Source organism: Zingiber officinale, chromosome 8B (assembly GCF_018446385.1).
Source record: "Zingiber officinale cultivar Zhangliang chromosome 8B, Zo_v1.1, whole genome shotgun sequence".
Classification (NCBI taxonomy): domain Eukaryota; kingdom Viridiplantae; phylum Streptophyta; class Magnoliopsida; order Zingiberales; family Zingiberaceae; genus Zingiber; species Zingiber officinale.
Window position 1 is genome coordinate 27,955,919 of NC_056001.1, and position 21,047 is coordinate 27,976,965.

The 21,047-nt window shown below is 36.9% G+C and overlaps 3 protein-coding genes across 4 annotated transcripts; 1 reads left to right on the top strand and 2 right to left on the bottom strand.

Moving 5' to 3' along the window:
• Window positions 1–282: 282 nt before the first annotated feature.
• Window positions 283–987, top strand: LOC122015328 (histone H2B-like). Its single transcript, XM_042572160.1, has one exon. The coding sequence runs from the start codon at window positions 359–361 to the stop codon at window positions 824–826; it is 468 nt and encodes a 155-aa protein (XP_042428094.1). The 5' UTR covers window positions 283–358; the 3' UTR covers window positions 827–987.
• A 1,494-nt stretch (window positions 988–2,481) lies between these two features.
• LOC122015327 (histone H2A-like) lies at window positions 2,482–3,307 on the bottom strand. Its single transcript, XM_042572159.1, has 2 exons — window positions 3,063–3,307; window positions 2,482–2,980 (listed from the first exon to the last, which is right to left on the bottom strand). Exons 1-2 carry the CDS (start codon window positions 3,279–3,281, stop codon window positions 2,732–2,734), a joined length of 468 nt encoding a protein of 155 aa, XP_042428093.1. The 5' UTR covers window positions 3,282–3,307; the 3' UTR covers window positions 2,482–2,731.
• A 992-nt stretch (window positions 3,308–4,299) lies between these two features.
• Window positions 4,300–15,664, bottom strand: LOC122015326. Of its 2 annotated transcripts, none has more exons than XM_042572158.1 (23): window positions 15,449–15,664; window positions 15,296–15,364; window positions 14,147–14,333; window positions 13,982–14,039; window positions 13,279–13,672; window positions 13,112–13,180; window positions 12,496–12,697; window positions 12,241–12,343; window positions 10,717–11,373; window positions 10,445–10,537; window positions 10,276–10,357; window positions 10,122–10,181; window positions 9,993–10,045; window positions 9,729–9,895; window positions 9,058–9,205; window positions 8,893–8,950; window positions 8,757–8,813; window positions 8,416–8,652; window positions 6,218–6,276; window positions 6,080–6,136; window positions 5,839–5,932; window positions 5,508–5,642; window positions 4,300–5,370 (listed from the first exon to the last, which is right to left on the bottom strand). In XM_042572158.1, exons 1-23 carry the CDS (start codon window positions 15,608–15,610, stop codon window positions 4,447–4,449), a joined length of 4,125 nt encoding a protein of 1,374 aa, XP_042428092.1. In that variant the 5' UTR covers window positions 15,611–15,664; the 3' UTR covers window positions 4,300–4,446. The 2 variants fall into 2 exon arrangements, with proteins under 2 accessions (XP_042428092.1, XP_042428090.1); XM_042572156.1 differs by having other exon boundaries at window positions 12,487–12,697.
• Between the last annotated feature and the right edge of the window lie 5,383 nt (window positions 15,665–21,047).

Consider the following 21,047-nt stretch of genomic DNA (forward strand, 5'->3'; position numbering starts at 1 on the left):
TTTAATAAGCAGGCCTTTAGCCTTCATCGTTAACGGGCCTTATAGAATGTCCAATAGTCGTTGATCAGCAGAGCCTTAATTAAGGCCCATAAATTGAATTAATCCGATTGGATGTCCGCTTCAGGGTCCGGATGCTCAACAATCTAGACCGTCAATGTGGTTTATTTACTTCATCGCTATATCTGACGGTATAAACACAATACACCTCATCGATCCGTGCCTGCAACTTTCTGCCCAATCACCGTCTTCCTCTTCTGTCTATATAAACTCCCCCCACCCGTCGGTTGTTTCCCATCTCGAACTCCTCGTTTCCGTCTCTCTTCGAACCCTCGTTTCTTCTTCCCGATCGCGATCTCCCATGGCGCCGAAGGCCGACAAGAAGCCCGCGGAGAAGAAGCCCGCCTCCTCCGACAAGCCGGCCGAGGAGAAGGAGAAGAAAGCCGCCGCGGAGAAGGCCCCGGCGGAGAAGAAGCCCAAGGCCGGCAAGCGCCTCCCCTCCAAGGACGGGTCTGCCTCCGCCGACAAGAAGAAGAAGAAGGCGAAGAAAGGCACCGAGACTTACAAGATCTACATCTTCAAGGTTCTCAAGCAGGTCCACCCAGACATAGGGATCTCCAGTAAGGCCATGTCCATCATGAACTCCTTCATCAACGATATCTTTGAGAAGCTCGCCCAGGAAGCATCCCGCCTCGCCCGCTACAACAAGAAGCCCACCATCACGTCCCGCGAGATTCAGACCTCCGTCCGTCTTGTCCTGCCTGGTGAACTCGCAAAGCATGCTGTCTCCGAGGGTACCAAGGCAGTCACCAAGTTCACCAGTTCTTGAACTTATGTAGGTTGATTGGGTCTCCGTTGATTCTGTCAGTGATCTCGGTATCTATGGTTTCTTTTGTTGTTTCTGCCTTTAATGCATGTTCTACTGGTAGGTTGTTCATCATGTAATATAGCATTTTCTGATATGCAAGCAATGAGATGATGTGCTTCCAATTTTCTGTGTGCCAAGTTAACATTTTTTTTTTGTGAATTGGTTGTCTATGGATTAATTCTGTTTGTGATTTTAATGCTGGTTTTAAAATGCATTGTTAATGAACGTGTTCCCTACTTGTATCTTGTTGTCAATTACTATTCATGTTCATGATCAAGGCATGCTCATCAAGCCTGTATATTGAATAGTTGACAAAATTCTCCTGTAACTTATTTACCATCTTCTGAATTGGTTTTTGTGAACAATTCCCCAATTCTTGAATTAATTAGGTTCTTAATCTATTGTTTGATTTTGCTCCAGACCTTCGTGCTGATTCAGTGGTGATAGTTCATGAGTTTCTTCTATTTAAGATCTTGTTTAGCTGAAAGCTTCCTCTTTTACTCTATCTTTTGGTGTTCTTTATTGTTTCTAGTAGTTTGTACTTCTTTGTTTAGGGTTTATATCAGCAACTTACTGTTCTTTGTTCATCTCAGATCCTAAAATTTTAATTTTATTTTTTTAATGAAGTTACACCGTTCTTTCCACTGTTGGTTTTGATGAAGTTCTGATTTTATTGCAACAACATAGTGGTTAAAATGTAGATGAGCCTCAGTTCCTGTCTGAACTTGAGGTTTTAATAGATAAAATGTAGATGAGCCTCAGTTCCTGTCTGGTTAAAACCAAGCATTGAAGCTCGTTTACATTATATTAAAATGTAGATGAGCCTCAGTTCCTGTCGAATCATTGAAGCATCTACATTATATTAAATAATTTGTAGATAAAATGTAGATGAGCCTCAGTTCCTGTCTGAACAGAGGCTCATCTACACTTGAGATTGAGCATTTAATCTTTTAGATTTCAAGTTTTTAGCTTCAATGCTTGGTTTGCACCATCATTCGATTTATGATTTTGTTGTTCCTGTGTGAAATTGTCAATAAAAATGGCTAAAAATCTGCAAAAATAGCAGCTAAAGTTAACTCTTGCAACATGAACAAGAAACTGAATGACCCCATATTTTTAGTGGTAAGTTCATCTGCTGTTGATGCTCATGTTAAAAGGATTGAGCTCATCTTGTCGAGTCCTTAAACATATTTCTATGATCACTGATAAGGATGAGAGCCATATTGGTCTAACACAAGGTCAACTGTCTGATCCCAGGTCGAGCCTCAGGTCAAGCTGTTGATCTGCATTGGGGTTGATGGGGAGACTCGGCGTTGGCAAGCGAGTGGGAGTGAAATAACAGATAAAATATTATTTACAAATTATTTTAATATTAATATTTTATTAAAAATCGAGACAGTTGAATTTTTCAAAATATTTATTGTTTAAAAATATATTCTATGCTTTTAAATATTCTAAATTTTATTATTAAATATATATTTTTTAATTAAAAAAATAATGAGATAAATCATCATAGATGATTTCAAATCTCGTTTATAATATCCCTTTCTAATAAAACATATTTAAGATTGTAATCCCATATTTATCTATAGTTGCAAAATTCATTGACAAACACATTGAAGAAAAGTTTATTATTGACATTTAAGAAAAACGGAAGCAAGCGAATCAGGTAAGAACAATGAGAAATACATCTTTCAGATCCTTGATAAGCAAGGTTTCCTCTAGGGATATGCAATTACAAGTCACATGGCTCCATTATACATCATCTCTAACCTAAATGCACTGATCCGAGGATCGTTAGGTATAATGTGAGACTTTCGACGGCAGATCGACGGAGGAGGCCAAGAGGAGGGACCTTTGGAACTCCTAAGTGGCCTTCTTAGGGGACTTACCGGCCTTCGCCGGAGACTTGTTCTCCTTCCCCACCGTCGCCTTGTCCGACTTCTTTGGCAGCAGCACAGGGTTGATGTTGGGCAGCACGCCGCCGTGGGCGATGGTCACGCCGGCCAGCAGCTTCCCTAACTCCTCGTCGTTCCTTATCGCCAGCAGCACGTGCCTTGGCACGATCCGGTTCTTCTTGTTGTCGCGCGCCGCGTTGCCGGCCAACTCCAGCACCTGCGCATTATCAGAGGGCACAAATCGGGATCGGGCCGTAAAAATAGGAGGAAGCTTTGGTCGAATTCAGCGGAGCACTCACCTCGGCGGCTAAATACTCTAGTACGGCGGCGAGGTAGACGGGTGCGCCGCTGCCGACGCGCTGAGCGTAGCGCCCCTTCTTGAGGAAGCGGCCGATGCGGCCGACCGGGAACTGGAGGCCGGCCTTGATGGACCGGGAAACGGGCTTCTTCTTCGGGTCGCCACCTCGCCGCCCAGCCGCGCCCTTCTTCCCCTTCCCTGTGCCGGCGCCTGCTTCCATCTCTGAATCCTCCTGCTGCGGCTAGTGATGAGGAAGGGCATCGGCGGTTCCCACAATTTATACCTCTGAGTTTGAGCTCTCAGGGGCGCGATTACTCGGATCGAGCCGCTTGATGTGCAATAGCCATTGGATTTGCCTCCGATCGACGGCGTAGAATGACTCTGCGTGGTTATCCGTTCGTTTCTGTGTACACCAATGAGAGATCGTTCTGGGGAAGCTTTCCTTCTTGTGCGAAATTAATTAATATTCTAATATAATCTTTTTAAAATATTATTTTAATGGATATAATTTGGAAAAAATCAAAAGATGTCTCGAATCATTATCGGTTTTATTTCGAGAAATATCTTTATTTTTAGGTTGCTTTTGTTCTGGTTATTATTGATAATTATCTATTATCAATAAATCTTATTTGATTTAAATAATGAGCTATAATAGAGAAACCAAAAACCTTATTTGTTGGTTTAGTTATTGAAGCGGATAACTAGCTACTATAATAGCCGATAATATATAAAATTTCACTTTAATCATAATTTTTTACATCAAAATATTTTTATCAACTTAGTTAAAATTATTTAAATCATAATTTTTTTTGTGAAGTTGATCAAAATTACTTTAATTTTTTTTTAGCTAATTGCTGTTATAAAGTTATAATTTAATATAATAGTATTTTATGTATAATCATTTTAATTAGAGTGGAACATTATATTCCCATTATAATAGTTAAAAAAGTAAAAAACAATTGAAATAAAACATATGGTGAGACATATATTTGATAATTTTTAGATAATATATACTCATTTGATGATTGTGAGGCGTTCTTTCAATTTAATTTTTTTTTACATAATCTCAACAATTAATTAATAATATTTTGCAGTTTTATAAAATATTTGTTTTAAAATTAGCTGTCAGAAAATAATGGCATGAACAAAATTCCACCACTTTGCTACATCACTTTTCCATTAAATAAAATAATAATTTTAACAGTTGAAAGATAAAAAAATAAAAAATAATTGGAGAATTTCAGGTAGAATATTCCAATGATTATAAAATTCTTACAAGTATTTTCACTATAGCAAAATGTGGATAAACACAAAATGAGATCTAAATCATGGAACAAATGCACAGACAAACAGATATTCACTCTGAAATAAGAGACAAAGCTGAGCTAAGAATCAGGAGCACTGGCTCCTCTCCACTTCCTGCATAAACCCCTTTGATAGACCTTGTCTACCTTGATTTCCTTAGTTGGATGCTTCCCTTCTTCCGCTGATGTGGGCTCGTGCTGACTTGGGACTATGCGCTCTCCCCTTCGATAGACTTGTTGTGCGTTGATCTTTGCTGATGTGGCCTCTTGTTGACTTGGCACTATAGGCACAAGTTTCTGCTCTTCAGCTGACATGGCCTCCTGCTGACTTGGTGCCATGGAGTCTTTGGGATTGAGATCTTGTGCCATCATTTCTTCAGTCTGATGATTTGGCATGATGGACTCTATCTCTATGTGACAAACTTGTCGTGCCTCGATTTCTTCAGACGTGCCCTCTCGTTTTGTTGATGTGGCTTCATGTTGGCTTGGCGCTCTGGCCTCAGGATAAACCATTTGTACTTCAATTTCTTCGAGTGCATGCCGTCTTGCTGCTGACATGGCCTCCAATTGACCTAGCACTATGAGCTCCGTTGTGTAGACCTCGTGTCTCTCGATTCCTTGAGGAGCATGATCCCGTTGTGCTGTTGTAACTTTATCCTGTTGACTTATTTCTGCCAGTTGTACCTCAACTTCTCCTGCTGCTGATGTGGCCTCCTGCTGACTTGGCAGTATGAGCTCCATGGCATCAACCTCAGTCGTATCGATTTCTGGCACATGATTCCCTTCTGCGGATGTAGTTTCCTCCTGCTCCATTGGGCAGACCTCATCTATCTCCATTTCTTTAGGACCATGCCCCCATTTTGCTAAAGTAGCTTCCTCCAATTGACTGGTCACTTCCATGGCTTCTTGTTGACTTGGCACGATCAGCTTCCTGACAATCGCCTTCTCCAGAATAGTGGTCGACTCAAACATCATCAGTGGATACTCCATCAAATATGCCTTCAACTGTTCATACCCAAAAAAAAAAAAAATAGAAGAAAATTTCAAGCACCCATAGGACAATCCAAGTGTTTTGCTTACACTAACGACATATTCTTGATAAACTGAATTGGCAACAACTTTAGCATGAGAGAGCAGCTAACCTTTTCCTCAGGCATTTCTGAAAACCCAAGCTTCTCTGTCCATAATGAGAGCATATCTTTGGTAGTGGGAACTATGATGCACTCGACTTCCAAGCTTGACAACATTCGCTCGACTAGTGAGAAAAGAAAGTAATCCTGATTCCAAGTAGAAGAAAAACATAAGGAGAATCCAACAAGTAATGTCTATGCCATATTTCTCAGTTGTGTATCGGTCAGCAATGTTTTTAGATTCTTAGCCAAGGCAAGCTTAATCAAGGGAATGATCGCAAAGCCTTTGTTCACATTTTGACTCAATTAGGATGGAGAAAAATCACTGTAAATGCCCACTCACCTTTCCTCGGTATTTTTCACGGGTAGCCACCAAAGAGATTTCTGCAACATGCCGACCAAAAACCCTAAAGATTGCAGCTGATAAAATGACCGACCTGAATTTTACAGAAAAAGAATTAAGCTATAAAAGATTTAAGGCTGTTTCCAAATAAGATTGCAGATGCCATCGGCAACCTAGTTTTGCCAATGGGCTTAAATATAAGAACAAAATATCTTTTGTTAAAGAGGAAAATTAATATTACTTTACAGCAATGATTGCACAATATACTCCACCAAGCAATTTGCCTGCTGCATCTTCACTGCAAAAATCCAAAATGCTACACATCACATACGTGTGCGCACGCACACAAATGACAAATAAACAAATAAATAAAACTTACCCATAAACCATAGAGGTTAGGAAATCATTGCCTCCTCCAACGATAGGATAATATACTTCCTACTGTCAGAAAATTGATCACATTAAAATTAGATAGAACACAAATATCCTCATTGTGCAGTTAAAATGCATTAACCAATAGGGGGTTGGGGATGATCCTAATTTCAGTATTGACCTAACTTTACAGGCACCACACCTGCTCACCGATTGTTACCATTGAATGATAGAATCATTGAATTCGACACACAACACATAGACTGTAGAACTGTTGGTGGCCGGCTAAAGAGGGGTGAATAGCCTTGACAACTAAAAAGAACTTTTCTCGAATTTACGGTTTAATTAATCTAACACTTACATAAATAAAATAAATGACTGAAAGAAAAGGGGCACGAAAGGGTTACTTGGTTACAACCGGGGAGGTTGTTAATCCAAGGAAGTTGGAGCTTAGTAAACAATATCCTTCAGGCAGAGAAGCGAAGTACTCAATTATAGAATAAAATAAAACTAGAATGAATTACAAGTGTTGTTCTGAACCTCTTGGACCAAGACTGTATTTATAGCCTTGGTCGGGGTGCCTGGAAGGATTCCAAGCGCCTGGAATGGGTAGAATTCTATCCCCGATGCAATGGTTAAACGCCAAGTCGATTTGGGTAAAGTTTGGATTCCGGGCGCTCGGATGGTCCGGGCACCTCGGATTAGTTCCGGGCGCTCGAATCAGGAAAGTCAACACAATTAGCTTTTTTTTCGTCCGGGTCTTCCGCTTCGGTTCCGCTCGCCTCGGTCCGGGACTTCCGCTCCGGCTCCGCTCGCTTGGGTGATTTCGGCCATCCGAAATAGGGCTCACCCGAACCCAACTTTCGGCCTTCTCGAGCAATCTTCCGCTCCAACTTCTCGTCCCTCGGAAACGCTGCACGCCACCTTTTCGTTCGCCCGCGTACTCTTCCGTAGCACCTCGTCCCTCAGACGCACCAAACCCGTCGGCTCTCTCCCGTATCGTCCTTCTCGCTAGTTGTGTCTTTTGCTCAACTTCCTATGCTCTTAAGTTCCTGCACACTTAGACACAAGGTTAAACCTAACAGGACCTAACCTAACTTATTTAATCATATCAAAACTATCTTGGGTTCCAACACAGACTATTGATGCAGTTGGTACCCTATAGCGGGTGCTCGATCCTTCAGTGGCAACTACAGATTATTGATGGTCTTCAGTATTGGGTGGTCAAGTTCCATTTAGACGGCCTTTGCTTCCTTAATTCTTCTATTATGACTCAAAAAGAACATGATAATTACTTATTGGTGGTTCACTTTTGATGGAAGTGCATTTGATCTGTGCTTTCAAAGACAGATTATAGCTGATTGCTGTTCTCCTCATGACAGGTCATGCAAGGAATTTCAACTTCCTAAATGGAATAATTGGGCACAGATAAATTTGAAATTTAACAGCGATGTGAGGAACTTCTTCAGAAGTAGAGTTCACTGAGGTTATTTTGCTACTAGACCCTGTGGTAGTGGTGGTCTATTTTCTTGACAGTTTGGTGATACAAATTTGAAAATATCAGTTTAGTGGTAAATCGTCCAAGGCATGCCAACACACATTAATAGTTCGTCAATTATATAATACGACCATATCTTTACCATGGTAGAATTACCTCCTACCTCTCCTTTGGATAGGCACATATATCTGCTTGACCAATTCTGGACGCTTTGTTTTTTTGCAACAGAAGTTGAATCAAGAATCATCCACCAAATTACGTACCAGTCAGAGTCTTCAATCTAGATCTGTTCTTCTGCAAAGGAATGGCTCAGGTTTGGGCCATCTATCTCAATGAAACATCTAGACAATCAAACTCAGTCCAAATCAAGACCTAAGCCATAATTGAATTTTTGACTAACCTCTGAATGGTTCCGATTCATAGTACATAAAAGAGACACTACCAATAAAAGGAGGTTGCGCCTATACCTACTCTAACTTTCAGAACAGGAGATGGAAGGGTACAGACTCTTGAGATATGTTAATGAAGTTCATTTGCACTATGTTGAGCCAGACCAATAGCCTTTATTCGCGTATAGGTACTTCTACACAAGTGTAAATAGAGACAAACAATTGATGCATGTTCACACACAAAAAAAAAAGAGCTGTGCATGTGATTTTAGAAAAACATTAAAATATCTTTCTCCCATCAATCAAAAATAAACTTACTTTGAAAACTTCAATGGTCTTATCAAGCTTCAATTTGTCACTAACATAGTTACCACTCAAAAGTTGCCAGTAGATACCAACTTCAAGGACATCAGTCAAATCACACCCAGAAGTTTTTAACGAACTGCAGAGCCAATCTGGAAAAGACTTTTCACCGTCATCGACTAAGCTTCGCAGACTAGAATGAATGGATTCACATTCTATAGAACAGAACCACGTGCAATCCAATGGGACTTCCTGTATCAAATCTTATAAATAAAAATAGCAATGGTGCCTCCGAACAGTATTTATCATGTTAGGTCAGCATAATAACTAAATGGAACAAAGGAATCTGCAGTCACCTTTAGGTTGCAAACTCCATGATCCTTTAAACAACCAATATGGTATTCCCTTTCACACTGAAAGTAGAAGTCATCAAACAATGCTACGATAAATAATGCCAAAAGAAAGAACTTGAAGGGAAAACAAGTGGCATACTTGTGTACAGAAAATAATTGTTTTTGGACCAAAAACATTGAGAATGAAAGAGCCATCCCTGGATATATTGAAAGAGACAATTTTATAACATGACACAAGCCTAAATCACAATTTAATACAACAACAACAAAAGAATCAAGGAATTTAGTTTAGATGGTAACATACTTGCAAAGGGTGCAACAAAGAAATTCATCTGTTTCAGTGATTAAGCGAAGTCTTGAGCGACCATTTATTGCATGAGGTCTAGACCTGAGATCCATACAATGTGGACAGTAACACTCACCACCGGGAACAATTTGTAACTCCAAGCAAGCTGTAAATTTGTGGCAAGTGAGTAAGCATGCCAGCTAACTTTTTGAAGAAGGATATAGACAGATAGTTTATCCAAGTTAGATATGATGACATTCCGGTGCTACTAATAGTCCGTAAAACATTTACTATGGCATAAGATCTAAACGTCCTGATAATTAGGTTTGAACTACATAAAAAATGTTCAAATTTCGGATTGTTCAAATCAACACTAGCTGTACTAGTTAACAGATAAAATTAATTTGGGAATTTGATTACAGAAATAGCATATCAAACGAGGAAGATCAAAAAAAACTTGATTAGCAACAATAAAACAAGATAAAATTTATTTAAGTATAGATAATGATATAGTAGGAGAGAGCTCAATGGCGTAAAAAGATCCATATAGCCGACCCCACCTGGTGGGATAAGGCACAGGTGGGATAAGGTTTGGTTGTTGTTGTTGTTGTTGTTGTTGTTGATTACATTACAAAAATACTGACTACTATAATTACAATAAGGTTATCTAAATATTTGTTTACTTTCACCTGGGTGGAAGTATTTGGTGCAACCATCACAGCAAACCAGGTTCCCTCCAGTTCTGCAAGTAGCACATAATAATTTGTTGGAACTTGCTATCAAGTTCTGATCATTAAACAGAGCACTCGACAAGTCATGGAGTGTTATCCCATCAGAAGTATAAATGTTGCGGTATCTGCACAAATACAGAAATATATTTAAGCCAACTAATTTTTAAGTTTTGTACTTCGTCATTTCTCAAATCAATCAACAAAGTCACAATATTAGCTTACGGTTGGCGCCTTTGATGGAACCCAGCATGGGCTTCAAACTGTGAAGGGCTCATCTGATTACAGAGGGCTGGTTTTAGAATTTTAATGCCACTAGTACAGTTCAACTTGACAAAAATGGAAATAATGTACCTTCTTGTGACAGCAATCACACATGATACAATTCGCTTCTTTACGACCAGTCTTGATTGTCTAAAAAGAAAGAAGGTAATCATATCATTACAAAAGGATCGACTCAAAAAATGAAACTAATTTGACAGGAAACCCATGATAAAAAAATAAATACCTTTCCTTTTATACAGTAAGACAATCTAGATCCATCTTGAAGACCATCATCATTGAAAATCAATTGGTGCAAGCTATTATCCCTAAACAAAGAAAAATATCTCAAATTAAATCATCTTTCAGAAGGCACGAATGGAGATGGCTTCACTCTTTATCAGAGTAAATCATACCTTTTCTTGGAACCACTTCGAGAAGTCACCTTATGTTTCAACTGGTTGCTATTAGATTTTGATGCATTAGATACCCCTGACGATCTTCGCACCCTAATTAGTGCAAATTGAATACAAAATAATAAGAAAGAAATTGAAGCAAGTTCCTTATTTATCCAACTATGGAGCTGAAAACTAATTCTCCAAAACTTGAAAGTGATTAAACATTAAAAGCACATCTTCAGTTACAGATGAAATACAGAAGTGATATCTATTTGTCTACAAATATATACCTTTTTGTCAACTGTGACAGACCATCCAAGATGCTTAAGCTCTGTAAGTGTTTAAGTGATGATTCAAGTTCTGGGAGATCTAAATTCACATCAGTACTAAAAGTTGAACTTGAAACAATGCAAGGACCTCCTTTCATGACAGACATTGAGTTGGGCTTCATTCTGAAACTCAGAGTTGGATCAGTATTTCTTTCTGTATTTAATTGCAAAGATCCAGGAATCCCAGTGATATCTGGGGATGCATGAGAATTGCACACTATCGATGATCCAATTGGCTTAGAACTCAAAGAAACATTTGAAGCTAGGGAAGGAAAACATTCTTCTACTTTTCTTGATTCAGGAATCCCATTGATATTTGACGATGAATGAGAATTGAACTCTGTAGATGATCCAAATGGCTTAGAACTCATAGTAACACTTGAAGCAAGGGAAGGATGGCATTCTTCTACTTGTCTTGATTCAGGAATTCCAGTGATATTTGGCGATGCATGAGAATTGAACTCTATAGATGATCCAAATCGCTTAGAACTCAAGGTAACACTTGAAGCAACAGAAGGGTGACATTCGTCTACATGTCTTGTGAAGCTTGTGGAGCTTTTCATATTATCTAAAAATAAGGCTGACTTTGTGTCGCTTCCTGCTTCTTGCCCCAGGGCCCTGTTTTCGGAGTTTACATTGGATAAACCAAAAGTTTTTTCCTTTATAATACTATTTACCCTTATGTTGACAAAGAAAATTTTAAGAATTGTATAAACAAAAATTTCTGTTAGATTTTTCTTTTTCCCCCAGCACACTGATACCTAACAGCAAAAGCTTGACAATAAAAGCATTCAATGTTCAATTGCATGTTTGATTGCCATGTTCAAAACACCCCTACAGGTGCTGACAATAGCTAGTTAACTTGATTTGGAAGATTACAATATAATCAAACCTTTTGCTGACATATAAATAACAAGCAAGATGGGAAACAAAACAATTGTATACTTACACTTGTTTTAAGCCTCATCAAGTGTAACAATCTGCATCCTGTGAATGTGTTAATTTGGCATTTAAGAATATATAAAACTAACAACCTCTTCAAAAGTAACAATCTCTATTCTGTGAATATGTTAATTTGATGTTTAAGAGTATATAAAACCAACTAGCATAATTGAACGAGTTCGGTGGTCTTTTTTTCATGTAGTTTTGAATAAACAAGTTTCTGTTAGAACACAATAATTTCTGTTATAACATAAATAAAGAAACTAACTGAGGTATTAGTAATGATATAGTCTTCCATAGAGAACAAGAGAACTAAAATCTATGGAGTTGGCGCCAAATAGTCAGGATATTGTTTAGATAAAAAAAACAATGTGAATGATGAAATAGTAAAATAAATATTTTTATCATAAACTGAACCTTATTAATTAATTTTAGCTTAATTAAGTATATCTTTCTATAGTAATTAGTAAATGATATTTCCAGAGAAAATTCACATATAATACTTGTCAGAAGGAAATTGTAATATGAATTCTGATAACTCACTGTAGAACTGAGTTATCTGTAATTTGAATTTTCAGGGCATTAGGTTCAATTTCATCCACATCTTTGCTGATTTGTTTTTGATTGATATCCACAGAGAATGATCCTAGAAACAGAAACAAAAAAAAAACATAAATTTCTAAATCATCTAATGAGAAGATTGAACCCTAATATCTTTAATAGAACCAACCAACAAAAAGTTCATAATAGAAAATCTCTCCAAGAAAAATTTGGAAAAAGGTTGCATACCTGAGTTACCTTTCCATTTTTCGAAGTGTTCTATAGAAGGTTGGATCTGAAACTCCATTAACACTTTAGGAAGTGACCCAAGTTGAATATGTCTTTCCTTCAAGATTTTCACTAACCGATAGATAGTTATACCACACTCCAAAAAGATGTAATTATTTTGATTTTTTGAAGTCGTATCTGCATGCTTTTCAAATTCAAGAGCAGAAATCACCTACATTTTTATGTCATGATTTCAGAAAACAAAGTATTTCACATTATAATAATCTCATAAGATTTATAACTTATTTTATATAGCCCAACCCGAGTAGAAAAGAATTGGATATACTCTACTAATTAGATTACCATAGAACTACCTAAATTACATATCTGAGCAATATAGGCTAGGTAAAAGTGAGAAGCATGAAAAATTCTGCAAATACAAGACCTAGTTGTAGTCATAGCTTTCAATATAAAAATATAGACTGCTTTTGTGCTCACTAACAACCAAAGATTAATGGATATTGGAGGAATAGATTCAGCTACACAAGCATATGGATTAAGTAGGTGCTTTAGTATAAGCAGTGTGCTAGTTAAAAGCTGACAAGCAGTTTCAGTTGAAGAGAATGGGAAAAGTATAGCAACTAACATTGTTATAGTTACATGAGGAGCAACCACAACGGTACCCAAGATCGCTTATAATTCCATGAAGCCTTGCCTGGAAATAACCAACCATTTGTGTAAAACATGACACAAACATTTACAGAAGGAAGAATAAAGTTAGGAGATAGAAATTAGCATATGATGAAATTTGACCTCGCCCTTTTTATAAGTTACAGATAATCCATCTAGGATTCCAGTTGACAGCAAGCTTCTGACATTAAAAATGCGGCTATTTTCTGTAAGTTTTTCAACTTTTCTTTGTTGTTTTTTATCAGGGGTTTCAGAGAAGTTCTTCTTCCCTTCTGCATTTACTCCACATTCCATCACTTTGTGATGTTTTTGCGCTTCATTATCTGAAACCAACTCGACACCATATTTGACTCCTTGCTTCTCATTCGAGATAAGCTTATCTAGATCATATTGCATGAGAAAATATTCATCAGGCCTCTGCAACTTTGTCAAATTAGAGCAACAAGGTGAATCTTCTGCTGATTTTAAAGTAATATCATCAATCTCTTTCACCGGTCCTGATGCCTGCTCCTCGATACTGAAGGAACAGAACCAAAAGGAACAATAAGTTTCTTACCCAATTCAACTGGAAAAACATAGTATGACAAAACGCATGCTGGTGATAATTCACAATGTATATAAAGAAATAATTAAACTAAAAAATACCTTTTAAGGAACTAATTAGTGGCCACTTGGCATTATGAAAGATTGTGTGAAGAAAAAAGATATATAATGAACCACAAATTACCAAAGAGGAAATTCCAATGAAAAATAGCCATTATATCCTACCAAGTGACTGTGCCTTACTACATGATATATAATGTCCAGCTATGGCTCAATAATATACCTAGTCTCATCTGCAATTGAACCGATAATTTCGACATGTCCATTTGGCACAAACAATGCTGCAAAGGAAATAGATAAACCTCTTGAATCCAATAACCCAATGCAACCAGACTTGAATCATAAAATACGAGAGAAATAAACTGAAATCACTTAGAAAGGCTTTCACCTTTCCACTTTTGAAATTGTTCCATATTGGGTGGGCAGTGAAAAACTTCTTTAATAGCTTCATCGAGAGATCCAAGATTTGTGCCTTTCAATCTATTCACTATTGTATAAATAGTTACCCCGTTTTCCAAAAATACATGATTCGAAATCCCATCTGCATTCTTCAAATACTTGAGAGCAGATATTATCTGAAATTGCACAGACAGAGAAAGCATAAATCATGAACAAACTGTTATCATCTGAGAGTAGATTCATTGAAGTCCATGTCCTATAATAAAAAACATATAAAAATATAGCTGCTGGACTAAATGTAAAGCATAACTTCACAATGTTAAGTAAGCACAACAAAAAGTAGGAGTGTCAAAAATGAACCCGACCCGACAACTCAACCTGAGTCGACATGAAAAATATCGGGTTGGGGTTGGGGGTTTTCGAGTGGGGTTGGGGTGTTTTCTGGTTATGTTAGGATTGGGTCGGGTTCAAGTTGACCTGAATTTAGGGTTTAGTGGGGGTTAAATCAAATTTTATTTTGAAAATTAGGATGCTTTTATGTATATCAATATACATTTAGTATGATAATGATGAAGTATTGAGATAAAAGTAAAGAATTATAGGGAAAATAGCAAAAAGAAGTCATTTTTAATGAAGTTATTCGGGTTGGTCGGGTTATCCAGGTTTAAGGTTTTCAAGTTGTGTCCGGGTTGGGTTTAGGTTGGAATTTTTTTTTGTAAACTCTTTGTTTCAATCCGATCTAACAAGAAAATCCAACCCACCCGAATTGACACCCCTAACAGAAAAGAAAATTTTGTGGTGGATGAAGATGAATGGGTATACTTAGCATACCACACCTTGTAAGACAAGATAAATCACTGCTGCGATGGGCATGGTTTTAAAAAGCCCAAGCAATCCACATGTTTAGTTTATTTAAGCTAATTTCAACTAATTGACTTTAAAAAACTAAGCTATCGCATTTAGTAGCTTGTAATTAGTAATTATAGTTATTTTGCAAGTAATAAATACTTTAACTATCAATATAAGTATCTTCACAGTGCCTAATCCAGTATGTGCGTCGAGTCAATTGTATAAGTCTAAATATCTTACCACAATTCATACAATTAATGCAAATATATTAAAAAGCACAGAGTGTAACCTTGATATAATCCAACGAAGAGCAACTGAAACGAAATCCAAAACCTTTAATAAACCCCTGCGACTCCACCTGAGAGCAGAACTCCGCGCAAAGTAAACCTCCATGCGGAAAAAGAAAAGGAACCTACAAGCCGAAAGAGATCTCGATGCTTACCCCATTGCACTTGAACGAGAAGGGTAAACCCTCGAGGAGCCCAGTGGAGAGCAAGCCTTCCTCGTCGGAAAGAATGCTCGTCGGCGTGTACTGTGCCGTCACCGGCGTGCTCTTGTTCTCACACGTGACAAGGTTTTCGCCGTCGCTGTCGCCGGCGTCCATGGAAGGAAAGCTTTTTTTTCGGCGTGGTTCGGCGTACCAATTGAATCGTTTAATTTATCTAGTCAATAAAAATAACAATAAATTTTATTATAATGAGCCCCTTAATTTAATTTTTATCTAAAAAAGAATTATTTTTTAAATATTAATTATTTTGATTAAATCAGTCTCGATTTTATAAATTTAAATTTGGTATCCGAATTGGAATTAAAAATTTAAAATTTAATTATGTAATTTATGACTCTCTTCTGAAACCCAGTTTAACCAAAGTTTAATTATTTTTGATGTTCGATAGTTTGTTTGATTTCTTACAAAAGTTCAGTTACCAAAAAAAAAAAAAAAAAAAAAAAAAAACGTACCTTGAATATGGTATTTATCAAAAGATGTATCGTAATACTATTTATACTAAAGGATGATTTTTTTTTTTTAATTTCTCTTTTACCCCTCCTGTCAATCTCCTCTTTTCATTCATTATTTTCCAAGCATTTAAGTCATATTTTTAATTAAAAATAATTTTATGATTCGGTCTCACCCTCTCTCTCCCTCCATCCCTCTTCCTAGTCTGATAAACACGAAACGATCATGAACCTCCTCCGCTTGCCATACATACTCGTGCTATTTGGAGGGATTGCAAAAGACTATTTAGGGTTTAGAGATATTATCGTAAGAGTTCAAGAGACGAGTTCAAACGACAGTAATGATTAAGAACCTTAGCGTTGAAGAATAAATTTCTAGCAAGACTGAAATTAATAGAAGAAGATAGATAAAGATTTAGCGATGTATGCATAAATTTACTACTGTAAAATATGGTTATCATGTAAAGAAAATTACAGTTTTATAACAAAGGGTAACGATAAAAATCGTATTTATGGTGTCATTAGATGTGTGGGGAATAAATATTGAACAACACCTGCAATATGATGTACTTCATTACTTAATCGGTTTACAAGGCGCTCCACTGTAATGCTAGATTTTAGCTAGACCTTGCTCATACATGTTAGGTTGATATGATAGGTATCAACATGTTGGGCTTGATGTGCGATCATTTAGGCTCATTTTTTCATTGATCAAAATTTTAGTTTGATATCATATCTACTTCTCCTCGCTCAACCCTTCGTAGTGATTGGAACTTTGCATAAATCCAATTACCCTAAGTTCATCAGTGGGTCTGGACCAAAATTGAGTTTGGACCAAAATCCATTGATGGACCTAAACATGTTTGATTACACTAATTTAATCTGTTGTGAGTTTTTGGTGGTGTAAGGAGTTAAATTGTGTTATCCATTGCTTATTTAGGGCTCTTAGTGGTGGTCCAATGTTATGAGAAGTTTCTGCTTTAATACAGGCCTGATATCATCCCATATCAGGCCTAACATGGGTCTTATATGGGATCATATTAGCCCAACGTGATATTTGGTTAAAACTTTGCTTTTACACCATATATACCTTTTCCTCGCTAAACTTTCCTAGTGGTTGAAATTATGCAAAATTATAAAAATCCTAGGTCTATTAGTCAGATTATGTCACAACCACTGATAAATTATGAAAATCTAATATATACACCATATCTATCATTACTTGTTCTTTGCTAAATTAGTATGTACAACATCACTTGATTATATAGTTGTAACTTTGTTAAATTAGTTTGTAATTTATTTATCATGGACGATCATATTACTGAAAAAATTCTCTCTGAGATATGAAATACGCTTGATGCAAATTCTTGCATGGGACATGAAGCTAATGTAGAAGAATTATCTAGAACAAATATTCCATTATTTTTTTAGTATAGTGGTGTGCAGTACACAAATAGAAATACAAGCAATAATTTGACATTTGATCTAAATGAAAAAGCAAGTATTTTAGAAGATGAGGTTTTGAATCCTTGTACAACACTTGTTAATTACTTTGAGCCTACTTGGAGTGAGGAGGAAAAGTATTATACCCGAATTAGAGAAGAATTATAATATAATACAGATGTACAAGAATTCTTAGTTGATGATATGCAGATTGAACAATATGAAATTCTCTCCGAGCAGTATAGTGACTTAGAGGAATAATTCCCAATAGTTGATAATCCATATATTTTAAATTCTCAATTGCTCCAGAGGCCAATTAAAGAGGCAACAGATTAGCATGAATTTTGTGTTGGATAGATTTTTCCGTCTCAATAAGAGTTCAAGAATGCACTTGTGAAACATGTCATAGTTAAACATACGAGATATAATCCAGTTGACACATGAAAAAATAAAGTAAAAATCATCTGCTTCAATTAACCATGTACATGAAGAGTAGTTGCCCAGGAGATGTAGAATTCACTGTTACGAAATATGTAAAGGAACACCAATATGACACTATTAGGGAAAGTGTTGATCATTAAGCATGCTCTTCCTCCTTTGTCGTCTTTTGTTGAAGAGCAATTTGTTGCCAATGAACAGTACAAATGAAGTATGATTATATCAAATATAAAAGCTAGGTTTGGAGTGATCATATCATACAGAAAAATATACATAGCTAGGGAGAAAGTGATGAAGAAGGTCGTTGGAGATTATGACAAAGCATATAGAGATCTTCTACTATATCTGCTTGAGTCAAGAGTTAAGGATCCTAAAACCTATGTGACACTACATAGAAATAGTGATAATCAGTTATAGCGTTGTTTTGGGAGTTTTGGAGCTTGTCGAAGAGTATTCACGTCTTATCTATGCAAATTGATCAGAATTGATGCCACATATCTAAGAGGGAAGTATTCGGGTGTATTGTTGATGACTACAACAATTGATGTTAATGACAATGTCCTCCCAGTAGCCTTTGGAATCGCTGAAGTTGAATGTGGGTCTGTATGAGAGTGATTTTGGATTATACAAAGAGATTCTTTGTTGTTGATACACAGTCAATGAGCATAGTATCAGATAGACATCGCGACATTATATCAACAGTTAGGAAAGTCTACCCAACCGCCCATTATGCTTTCTGTTACTAACACATGTCTTGTAATATGGTAACAAATATTGGCGATAGGTCACTTTAGGCTTGTTTTAGGTAGCAACATGAGCAAGCACAACACTCCAATATGATCTCATAATACAGTCCATGCTTGAAAAACATCCAAACGCCCATAAGTAACTTCAAAACATTGACACTAAAAGATGGGCTAATGCACATTTTAGTAGGAGAAGGTACACAATATTAACCACCAATTGTATAGAGAGTTTAAATGTTTTGTTCAAACATACACGTGAACTTCTCATAAACAAGTTAATTGATAATACCAGAAGAAATGTAGACCAATGGTTCTTTGACCGTATGGAGGAAGTCTCGAAATGGTATGTTGCTTTGACACCTCATGCTACCAAAAAAATGGATTCAAGGAGAGAGAAAGCTAGAAGATATAAAGTCCACCTCTACTATGAATCTGAAACCGAAGTAGAGACATGGGATGCTTCATTCATTATTGATTTGAAAAGAAAATATTGTAACTGTTGGGAGTTTCAAATTTCAAGACTGCCTTGCTCACATATTATTGTCGTCATCATTCATCGGAACATGGATACATTCTCATATTGTGAGCATTATTTTTATTCACAGAATTAGAATGCGACATACATAGATCGTATTTACCCCTGTTAAAGTAAGGAATTTTGACCTAGGGGCGTAAATAACATTATAGTTCTATGTCCCCATAGCTTTGTGCAACCGGGTAAGCAAAAAAAGGCACAGATCGAGTCAAAATATAATGGGAAGGTAAAAATTAAATGCAGTTGGTGCAAACAACTGGGTCATAATTGAAGGACTTGTAGAATGCCGCTAGCCCCTGGTTTTTGACTTACGTGTATATGTATACAGGAATATTCTACTTGATTTATATATTTTGTAAGCAGGAGTGAATCCATATATTTTGTATGCAGTACATCCATAGTGTTGTAAGAAAGATAGTTGTGCAAAGTAATGTTACTGTTATATCTTTATATGTAGTATTTATTTTTTAATATAGTGTTTGTTGGTGTAGCAGGGCCGGCAAGAGGGGGGTGAATTACCTGAAAATAAAAGTATACCTTCCTCTAGACTTTCAACTTAAAATAATAGCAACTATAAAAATAATGAAATAACAGAAAAGAAAAGGGAGACCAGAAATTGACTTGGTTACAATCAAGACGGTTGTTAATCCAAGGCGGTTGAATAGCTCCAATAGCAGAGTCTCCTTCACTGTAGGTGGAGAAATCTTTTTACACTTAGAACGCTCACTAGTTGCTAGGAATTGATTACAAAGTTGATTGCTTGAATGAATATTTAATTCCTAGGTCTAGGGGTCCTTTTATAGCCCTTGAAAAGTTTATCTCGAAGGTCCAAGACGCCTCCAACAAGGGTTCAAGGCGCCTCCAACAGTTTGACCGGATAAAACTTTATCCGATTGCAAACGGTAAGTTTTACTGGGTCTGAGGCGCCTCTGACTGGGTCTGAGGCGCCTCCAAGCTGTCTGAGGCGCCTCAGACAGTGGAGGCGCCTCCAGCATTGGTCTGAGGCGCCTCTGGCTAGTTTCTTCAACTCCTTTTGGCTTCCTTTCTCCTTCCGAAGCTCCGATCTTTTGGGTGATTGTGGCCAACCAGAATAGGGCTCACCCGAACCCAATTCCCGGCCTTCTCCTCGAGCAGGCTTCCATCCCGACTTTACGTCCCTCGAACGTCGCGTACGTTCTTCTCGCCCACCGATGTACTCTTCCGCAGCTCTCTCGTCCTTCGGACGCACCAAGCCTGTCGACTCCCTTCCCGTACCGTCTTCCGCTCGACTTCCTGTACTCCTAAGTTCCAGCACACTTAGATACAGGGATTAAATAACAACAGGACCTAACCTAACTTGGTTGATCACATCAAAATACTCACGGGGTCCAACAATCTCTCCCTTTTTGATGTGCATCAACTCAAATTCAAGTTAGGGTAAAATCAAATAAAAAGTAATTTAAGAAAATTACTAACTGACATTTAAAGTCTAAATTTGCAATTAAACTAAATTGCAACAAGCATAAAATTTAGTTCTAAATGTTGAAAAACACAAAAAAATTTAAACCAAAGTTAGTTTTTTAATTCCCCAATTCTCCCTTAACTTGTACCTATTTCTCCCCCTTTGATCATAGCAAAAATCGGGGTACAAAACATTTTCAAAATTAATTCTTAATATTTAAATTATTAAAAAACTTAGTTTAAGACAATTTCTAAAAATTTATAAAAAAAATTTTCTAAGTCTTTTGAAAACATTATTCTAATTTAGTTCTAATTTCAGAAAAAAAATTTTAACTTAGGAAAAAATAGTTCTACAGATTTTCCAAGTAATAATTCTAAGCAAGAATATTTTCCTAAGTATGAAAAAAAATTAAAGCATTATCTAATTTTAAATTTTAATGCTTTAATAAGAAGTTAATTAAACATTTCATTTCAATATTTTG

What these genes read in the sequence shown, in the direction of transcription:
- LOC122015328 (XM_042572160.1), top strand. Translation starts at nt 359, where the DNA reads ATGGCGCCGAAGGCCGACAAGAAGCCCGCGGAGAAGAAGCCCGCCTCC.
- LOC122015327 (XM_042572159.1), bottom strand. Translation starts at nt 3,281, where the DNA reads ATGGAAGCAGGCGCCGGCACAGGGAAGGGGAAGAAGGGCGCGGCTGGG. An exon ending in TAGAGTATTTAGCCGCCGAG is followed by an intron (nt 2,981 to 3,062) that starts GTGAGTGCTCCG and finishes GATAATGCGCAG; the next exon opens with GTGCTGGAGTTGGCCGGCAA.
- LOC122015326 (XM_042572156.1), bottom strand. Translation starts at nt 15,610, where the DNA reads ATGGACGCCGGCGACAGCGACGGCGAAAACCTTGTCACGTGTGAGAAC. An exon ending in ATGGAGTTTGCAACCTAAAG is followed by an intron (nt 8,653 to 8,756) that starts GTGACTGCAGAT and finishes GATTTGATACAG; the next exon opens with GAAGTCCCATTGGATTGCAC. An exon ending in CTAACCTCTATGGTTTATGG is followed by an intron (nt 6,137 to 6,217) that starts GTAAGTTTTATT and finishes GGATTTTTGCAG; the next exon opens with TGAAGATGCAGCAGGCAAAT.